This window comes from Phalangium opilio, unplaced genomic scaffold, assembly GCF_054372755.1.
Source record: "Phalangium opilio isolate 3A_F unplaced genomic scaffold, DU_Popi_V2 ptg000090l_1, whole genome shotgun sequence".
Lineage (NCBI taxonomy): Eukaryota > Metazoa > Arthropoda > Arachnida > Opiliones > Phalangiidae > Phalangium > Phalangium opilio.
The window spans coordinates 2,660,339-2,670,264 of NW_028324195.1; the positions used below are offsets into that span (position 1 = coordinate 2,660,339).

General features: G+C 37.2%; 1 protein-coding gene across 1 annotated transcript; it reads right to left on the reverse strand.

Moving 5' to 3' along the window:
- Positions 1 to 5,480: 5,480 nt before the first annotated feature.
- On the reverse strand, positions 5,481 to 7,931 carry LOC149644983 (uncharacterized). The gene is made up of 5 exons (XM_089850388.1): positions 7,808 to 7,931; positions 7,494 to 7,691; positions 6,933 to 7,445; positions 6,428 to 6,843; positions 5,481 to 5,717 (listed from the first exon to the last, which is right to left on the reverse strand). Exons 1-5 carry the CDS (start codon positions 7,929 to 7,931, stop codon positions 5,481 to 5,483), a joined length of 1,488 nt encoding a protein of 495 aa, XP_089706514.1.
- Positions 7,932 to 9,926: the final 1,995 nt, after the last annotated feature.

The following is a 9,926-nucleotide window of genomic DNA, read 5'->3' on the forward strand; positions in this document are numbered from 1 at the left end:
TTTAATGAGCGCTAAAGTTTGATGCAGATCATCGCAATCTTCATCGTCTTTTGATTAAAATTATTTAGCGAGGAAAACTAGCCAGTTTGAATTCTAAATTTAATTATTACAGATTCTATATCTTCTTTCAAAATGATCGATAGTTTTTCTACATTTTTCAAATGCGTTGATTTTGAGTCTTCTACCTTCAAAATCAAATTAAACTCGGCTTCCAACTAAGATAGTAGTAAATTATTTTAAATTAAGTTTCTAGAATATTGTGTATTTTTAATAGAGCTCGGAATTTGTATAACTTTTGTTGCTTAGGTACGATCTCTTGAATATCAATCAGATCTATCCATTCAAATAATTTAAGCCTATCTATATTTTCCAAAAACCTTATTCGAAACCAAAACCATAAATGTGTAATTTTACCCGTTCATGATTTCGTAGCGTAATTTTGGATTCGTAAAGGAGTAGACATAATCTTTTGCGTACGTTTTAAGAGCATTAATTAACAGATAAAATAATTAAATAATAATTTTTAACGTCAATTAAATACGTTTCTTTATTTACAAATAATATTGTTACCGGATAGTTTAATCTGCAATTAAAGTAGGTGTATATAATTTGATAAAAAACCAGCAACCTTATCTAATCCGATTTTGCAATACTATTTTTTATTCAGAGTTAAGTTAATGCTTTGTAGTTATCCATTTTTAACCGTTTCTTAATCCGTTATCTGCAAACTGATGCATTAACACGGATTTTCAACTGTCAGTTTATAATGATCTGGCGGGTCACTCGGGTGGTCGTGAACGGTGGTACTAGTGTTTCGGAATGTTAGTGCATGTAGACCTTGGTTAATGGCTACAGGTTGTTCTTCAGAACTCAGTTTACCTGAATCGTCGCAACCTGACGTTGCACAAACGTGAAGTGACTGTTGGCGGCATTTCAACATCTCATATCGAGAGTCTTACCATGGCAAAACAATTTGCAAAATGACTGCACTGTGATAAATAAGTACCAACGTCTTATTTGTTGTATATTATGTGCAAAATTAGTAACTATTTCTTACAAAAGTGCGTCGAATACCCAAGGATCCAAGACCAACATAAGGACAGGGAACTTGAAATACCACGTTGAGAAGAAACATCCCAAATATAATACTGATCGCGATTATCAATGGTGAATTGCAATAGCTAATACCTATAGATGAATAGAAATCATACTTTTATAAACAGGAGAAGTCCATATCCAGTGCATAAACAGGTTTAAAAACGTCAGACTTCAAATATGGCAATTCTTTCAACAGCCCGCATATTATCTTCACCTGTTTTTCCGTTTCCGTGGTTTTCGTTTTGAGGGTTGTTTTGTTTGTACCCAACCGCATTTCTGCAAAAGCGCCTTCAATGTCGCTGTTTATCAGGATCTCAAATCTCTTATCATGCTTCTTGAGCTAATTTTAAGGTGTGTTCTTTCCCTAGTAGCATTTTCTATCCGTTTTGTAGTCGGATTTTTGTCGGTACAGGCGGTTAGTTGTCCGAATCGGTTAAACGTCGGTAAACGTCTTCAAACCACCTTAAGTCGGATACACGCCTCAAAACACGACGTGGAATGCACCTTGCCTACTAAATTGCTCGGACATGAAGTATTGTAGACCGACAGTCTGATAATTATTTCGGGCCGGTTGATCAGGTTTGGTGTTGGGCCAACTAGTTTTCTACTGGGTTCGGTCAAACTGAGAGCAAAATGTCCTAGAACCTGCCGCCTACAATATTTAATTACAAATATACGGGCACCCAAACATAGGCCCCTAAAGCAAGGAAAACGTTTCAAACTTGCAGTAATACGTACTAGCCTGCCCATCTTGTTTAGAAGAGATAGAAGTCTTTGAAAGATGTTAAAACACTGCAACACTTTCATTTAGCTTCATTTTACCTACTCAAGTACACTGCAATCCATTTATTTCTACAAGATAAAGATTCAATAACATTGTAGCGAGATGGGAAAAACGTGACGCTTCTCTTAATAGCTACTAGCAAAGGCGCGGTTATAACAAAGACTAGTTAGCAGTGGCCCGCTGTAGCGCAAAAGGTAATATCGAAGTGCTGTATTTCTTCTAAATCAGAAGGCCAGGATGATGTCTTGTTTCACGTGTGGGACTATTTCCCTATTTTAAGGGTCATTGTTTAAGAGGCCCATATATCCGTAACTAAATAGTGTAGACCCCTTATTTTTTTTACACGTCCCACTTAGTTGTATCTAGAAAAATGTCCTTTAATTTATAGCAGACTAATCAGAAACAACATGTATAGGTCCCATTCATTAGAAACTAGACTATTCAACACTTTTAGTTCACACTACAGTAATATTATGTTTTACAGTGGACAATGCCTCTGATAACAAAAGGTTTAGGAAGAAGCTTGACCAGATAAGGCCACAAATAGGACTTAGATTCTGAACTGGAAATGGAATTAGTTGCCTTGCTCACATGACCACCCTAAATCCCAGCCTTCTTGCAATAGTGTAGAGAAATGTGGTCCTGAAGGCATTGTGATTTCAAACTTGGAATCAAGCATTGGCAATACTGTAGCTAAAGTAAAATGCAACTATAATCTTCTCGGTGTCTACTCTGTACCAATAGAATTGGTTTTTTTGACATTTGACCATAGTGACGTGCACATGAGTTGAGCTTTAGGTTTCTTTGTATCTTTGATTTACCAATGTAGTGGGCTATTAGCATATTATATTCTCTGTCAGTTGCTTAAGTGCTATGTACCCCCATCTACCCAGCATATTAGGAGACTAACCTTTATCTCCGCGAATCGATTGCAGAAGAACATAACCTCTTAAAGTTCGGTTATTCAAGTTATTCTAGGTTGTAGTCTTTAGTTTGAAAAGTTGAGCTAGTTCTGGGATTAAATTACTTAAAGATTACATATAGAGGCATAATGTACTCAGTCTCTCTTTAATATATTTGTTATACACGTCTTAAACGGTGCCGGCTGGCCTGCATTGGGGCACGGGGGCCATGAGATCGACCCTGGATAAGCTTCCTCTTCATCTCTTCGTTGAGGAGGAGGCTGTCATGGGTGAGTACAGGCTCTACAAAAATCGCTGTTGCGGGTACCCAGACTTTGGGATCACAGCCATACCAAGCTCTTTTGGAAGCATGCCGCACTTGAGCCGTCGCTGACGATGCGCTCTGACAAAACCGTTACCAGTTTTGATTTTACAAAGCCATTCAGCACCCACTTTCCCCAGTCAGTCCGAGTGGACTAACCTGATGCCTCTTGGTACCGGGGTTCTAAGGCTGATTCCGGCGCTGGTGCCGGTTACTACCACAAAGGTCGGTTTTTCTGAGAGTCTGGACACCTATGCAAGTGTGTTCCAGACGGGGATGGCCTCGATCTGTTATTGCGCGGACTATTGCGTCAATAAAGGTTATACCGGACGGACTGTAAGAATTTATTCTGACAGTTAGGCCTCCTTGGAAGCGCTGAACCAGTGTCAGATAACTTCTCAACTGGTGCACAGTTGCCTTGATCTGCTTGCGCGACTGCCAGCCCGCAAAAGGGTTCAGGTGTTCTGGGTGCCGGTCACAGCGGTTATCATGGCCATGAGCAAGCTTATAGGTTTGGTAAAAAGGGGGCGGAGGCATACTATGATTGCAGTGAAACGTCGACAATGGATATTCACGGAGCTTTCGCTGGCCTTGACGAATTGTATAGCGTCCATCCGAAAGATCTCGAAGGATAATCAAAGGCTCAGTGCTTCTCAAGTACTACAAGCATGAACATCCTTTTCCTCACACCGACAAACTCGAATGGTGGAAGGTATAGACCTGGTTAAGGTTAGTATTGTCGTGGAATAATATCATAACAAGCTGTACCATTACGGGTCAATAAATAAGTTTACCCAACGGTTAGCAAAATGGCAAGCGAATTTTTTTCACTAAAGGGTCGTCAGTTGCTTTTGAGGGACATTTTTCTGGAAGCGTTTTACTATGACACCAGACAGGATTTTATATTTCACTTGCATTTAATAGTGGTGGAAACGGAGTATTTTTGTTAATACATTACTAATGTGAACAACCAATAATGTTTTTTTGAAATAAATATGTATAAATTCACTGGATGTTTGCGCAATTACATTGTTAATTAGCAATGAAGAGCAACCAGAAAAGGAACTAACGAGGCATTGTCTGCACAATTGTGACTTCAAGGGACATGTAAAAGTATCTTATGATGACTTTTAAGTACGTCTGTAATTGAGAATAGTACTTTACTCGTCCTTTATAACTTCAGATTCTAGCCAAGAACAAGGACACAAAGTTCAAATATCATAAAATTATCACTGTACTGTATACTTATTTTAACATAAGATGTTGAAACCAGGTTCATAATTGATTAATAGGCAATCGGTCTTATCTCAATTATATTAATGCTTTGCAGTGTTTTAGTTTAAACGAACGTTATACATTTACTAGTTTTTGATGTACAGTTAAGAAAACTTACCACGTTACGTAATATGTAAGCTTATCTATACATAATGTAACTTACTCAACGTTTATCCGAATGGATACAGTTGATTGATATGGGCTTGCAAACAATACATCTTTCAACCTACAACCGAATAGGCCAACCTATAAAATAGAAGCTACTATATTTTATATCTGGGTAAATTAACCGCGAATAATTTGTAGACATAAACGTGAATAACAAACGATAATGGATATCCGATTCCGAGCTCTAATTTTTAATTACAATCATCTTACAAGGCGTGTGTCCATAAAGTAAGGAAATGTTTCAAAAAAGGTCTCAAAATTAACATTGTTTTTCTGCATCCATTTTCGTCTTCCAACAAAGGTTTGGCGATTTAATCGCAATATTTTTGGGATATCTGGATCTTTTTCATTGTATTCCACCTTGATTTGAATTATAGCATCGTCATAAGAAATATCGGCGTCTTCTGCATGTTCAACTTCAACGCTGAATGTAGTGACTCGCGAGTTTTTTTTTTCTTTTTGTGGGCCTCTGGGTTTCATCATTGTGTTCTGGATTGCTCTCTCGACGTTTCTCAAGCCACCTGATATGTCTAATTTTCGCTGAAAGCCTGTCTATGAAGTAACGCTAGAAAAGCATTTTTATGCTCTATTTAGTCATTATTCCTTTCATCAATTTGTGTTATGGGCCTCTTATGAACCACATCGTCTTGGTAAACTCACCGTTGAGTCTTGGCTTTCCTTCTTCCTACTGACATCAATGCATGGATAATTTTTGTACAGTAAATTTGCAGCAGCCTGGTATTCAACGTGTGTTCTCATTTCATGATGAAGAAGCAACCCGTAAGCCATTTCCTTAACCAGTTGGTCATAAACAGCCATTGGCTTTCCTTCAATCAACCTCTTTACTGTGTATTCAGAAAGTTGTGGAAGACTGGAAGGCAGCCTGAGTGAGGTTCGGGTTGAAATCTGTGCACAAATTTATCAGTGAACCTCAATTTGAAGAAACTAATACTCTAAGCAAAACAATATAAAGATAATCCACCGAAGTCGAAGGTGAACTTTCTTTTGGCCAAACGGAACTATTAGCGGACGAAGTTTCGCCAATGTTGAACGAAATTTCAGAGCTGTTATGATGACTTAAATTTTCTTCCAAATCCATCAGTTCATACCCAGGAAGAATGTCTGATATGTCCGAAGCAATAACAGGCACATCTTGAAAGGTTATCGACTATATGTAAAACAACGTCTTTATCTTATGAACAGTGAAGAGATATCTTTTTAGTATTAATCGCCCACCGTAGAACTTGATTCACTCTCTTGGGCTTCAAAGTTTTTTCCTCGATATTTCTCGTTCTTCTGGAGAAGCATTAATAATTCTTTACTGACGAAAGAAAGAATATACTAGTTTTACACATGCTGAAAATATAAATAAATAGCCTTTAGACATCTTTCTAAGTTTGCGCATCAAAAAACTCGATACATTCTCACCATTTTTCAAAAACTCTTCCAAATTTTCTCCGGTGACTATTTTTTTAATTTCTCTATTTTGATTAGTAACTTTAAAAAACAAGGCCATCTCTTTTCATTCTAAAAAATTAGTAATTGTCTAAGTATTTTATTGTTGTTACCATAAAATATTTAAATCTTAAAATGGACAATTAAAGAATTACATGAAGTTGAGAAACAATTTAGAAATGAGATGGTCATAAAATTTTTAACTATTATCAAACCACTTCCAGGCTTGGAGTATTGTATAACATAAAATTTATCATTAGTGATATGAGAGATTTGTGGCCATTGAAACTGAAGTTTTTGAATTTGGTATAGGAATTTCCTTCGTTTCCGAAGTCTCTCGAAAACATAACGATTCAAATGGATGTCAAAAAAATCAATTTCAGCTTTTAGACAAATGATGTAACATTTCAGATTAATGCACACAGTGCTGACGACCACTATAAAGGTGGGACCACATTGATCGGAATAACTGTCGATTAAGACTGTATCTTTTTCGTAACAATGTCCGCACACCGTTATTGTCGGGCTTACGTGCATAAGCTGGGTTGCACCCGCATTTTCATCGTATAAATGCAACAAAGGCTTAATTTCATCGTCAATGTCAGAGTCAAATCCAACTTTAATATCATCTAAACTACCTAAGAAATTTTGATTTTTCCCGCCACTTCCATTTGTTTGTTGTAGGCACAACCAGCGTTGATGCCTTAGGGCCATTGTTTTGGGTACTGACTTAAAACACCTCCATTTTTTTCCTTTGAAATACGCGTGCTTACTTTCTAGCCTCATGCAAGAATGGTACCTTAAAGGTCCGTATTCTTTCATTTGTTTTGGAAAATGGACTAAGTAGTGCATTTTAAGTGTAACATTTGAATTTGGATAAAGTGGTCGTTGTGCGCGGCCATTAGACAATGAAGTGTTATAGGCGCACTTTCATTCGCGAGACTTGAAAAGCAGATCTGAGTGATTTGAGTTAATCGTAAAATATTTATCCAATGCGGATTTTCTTTAGGTATAAAATGACCTATGTACATAGGTAGAAGGAAAAGAAGTGTTTTCATGGCTGAAGCCGTTTGCGTCAGCTCACCTTTGCCTTTCAAATGACTTTCTTCAATCAAAGAGGGTTTTACTTCAACTTGATTTTTATGGTACTTTAATGACTGTATGGAAACGTTTAGCTCCTCTAATTTGAAAAACTTAACTTCGTAGATAAAATGAAAAAGCATTAACTTAATCTCATATTTAACTACACCCTCCAGTAACACATGCATTGGGTCGTGCAGTAAGTCTTTTGTTACTTTAAAATCTGGTATATTAGCAAAAGGGCTCATTTTATTTACTCCCCACATTTTAGACCAGTAAATTCTAGTTTTCTTCGAACATTGGGGCAACATAACTAAACGATCATTATGTTCAACTTCATCTCTTAAACGAAATGTGTCTGCTGAAATGGATTCTTTAATTTCAGGTCAAGTGATTTCGCATGTTCTACATAATTTGTAAGCGCTGCCAACACCCTCTTTGAATCCTCCAATTGCCTGTGCTGCTAAAGTGTCTCCGAGAACATAGGCTATTTTCCCATTTATAAGTCTTTCAACTCCATTAAAATTTATCTTAACCCCAGCGCTAAGCGATTTAATGTCGTCGATGAAATCCTTCAGCAAAACCTCTAACCCAAATTTCTTTATATCTTTTTGTTTACCAACCGCGAGCAGTTGTATAGAAGTTAATTTCGATCGCAAAATAGAGGTATGTTAAGAAGTCGCCAGCAAAATACTGTCACTTTGTGAGTTTTCGCGTGCGCACCTAAGGGGTTAGCAATTTCCAAGTCATCCAAATACAAGTCAAAAAGTAAATATAAAGCGTTATCTGTATTGTCCTCAGCTAAACATTTTTGTTTAATTTTCTCCCCACTAAATATGTCTGACATTGTACCATGATCGTTTTCAAAATTATTAATTAACAAGTTGGGAAAACCAAAATATTACCTCTCCGAGTCAAGAGGTCTACTACTACAAACTTATTTTCCTAGATATGGAATTATTTCACTTTTTTGAAGTTTATTTACGAAATATTGAAGCAGTATTCCAAACATAGCGAATTTACAGTAAAGCAGACGACATTTTACATCCAATAAGGATAAATCTTGGACACATGGAAATCAGTCAATGGGGAAAAGATCAGGAAATGAAGTCTACGCTTCAGCTGTTTACCGTATATTCTGATAGCTACATTCACAATTGGTTTGCAGTGTAAACACTGTCGTCTCGTCTCACCTCAACAATATGCTTAGTTTGCCAACATGAATTTTAACGTTAAATAACACCAAAGCTAAATTAGCTAGACGCAATAATAGTCAATGCGCACCATAAAGAGAATAAAAAGCCTGTAGCTACTACCCGTTTACCATTAGCCCTTTTACTATTCTAATAGCCACCACGATCTTTTCTTCTATTATAAAATCTTAACCTGATTATTTAAGAGTGTATTTAACTTTCGGCTCACTCTGAACCGTTGTTGTCTCTTCATTTCAGACACGAAAATCAAAGCCCAAAGTTTGCTTCACCTCAGGCCTCAGGCCTCAATTATTTACTCTTTGTTTCACTAAGTCTATTGCGGATCAAACTTGATATACCCGCCGGAGTCTAGGTCTTAGTTTTCTTCATGAAATCACTAAACCAAGGATTATTCTATATACAGATGTAGTATAGCTTAAGTAATATATAAACAGCCATTTCAAATAACAATATTAAAAAAAATCTTTGGAATATCAAAATGAAACAGAGCTTTAAAGCTACAAAAGTACTAAATGCATCGTAATTACGAAAAAGATTTCCACATATTCACTTTATATTATGGAATAAGTGAATATTAAGGTTCTGTAGGATTTCTTAACACATCAAAACAAAGCGAACTGCTAACTCGGCGCACTAGTGTGATAACGGACAGACACACACAGACAAAAAATAGACTGCTTTTTAACTCTTTCCGTATTAATTTTGAATTGAGAAAAGAGATTATCTTAAATATTAAAATAAATATAATTAATATTTAATATTTTCTTCGTTAGTTTTTCGCCTTATTGAGCGTTACATCGTTTTAAAAAAGAATAATTAAAGAACCTTGAGAGACTTGACTAACATTGACGTTTGAATTGAAGGATATGACTGTTGTTTCGCCTTATTCAAATAGGTAGTATATAAAGGATTCGAATCGCAGCTGTAGATAAGAACATCGCAATTGCGTGAACCTTGGAGGAAGACCCCTCCATTGGAAGGCTAGACGTTTCTCGTAACCCTAGCCGATCGCCGCGTATGTCTTAACCTTAAGGATGATGGTGGTGTTAGAAGCCAGGTGTACAGACTGGTGTCCATGTGGGATGGACAAAAACAAAGACCAGAAGATGGTGGTGTTAGAAGCCAGGTGTACAGACTGGTGTCCATGTGGGATGGACAAAGACGACAAGGTGGTGGTGTTTAGAAGCCAGTAAGTACAGACTGGTGTCCATGTCGAATGGGCGAAAGACTAGAAGATGGTGGTGTTTAGAAGCTAGTAAGTTCAGACTGGTGTCAATGTGGGGTGGACAAATGAACAGAGTTGTTAGACAGGCAATGGAGTAATAGCCTGTAAGTGGAATACAATTTCCGGGACTGTAAATGCGGTCTGGAAATTGAATACACGTTTGCTCCGATTTGCAAACTGCGAACGCGGTCACGTGGGTGTAACAACGGACAGACAGACACACAGACACGTCGAAATTAGAACCTCTCCGCGACATACGTCACTCGGAGAGGTAAAAACCGTTCAACCTCTGGCATAGTCAAAAGAATCTCGAGCGATTTCAGAAACGGGATATAATAAGCCAATACTGGTTTAACTTTACTACTAATAGCGTTGCAAATTTTAACTGCAACAGGTGCAACAT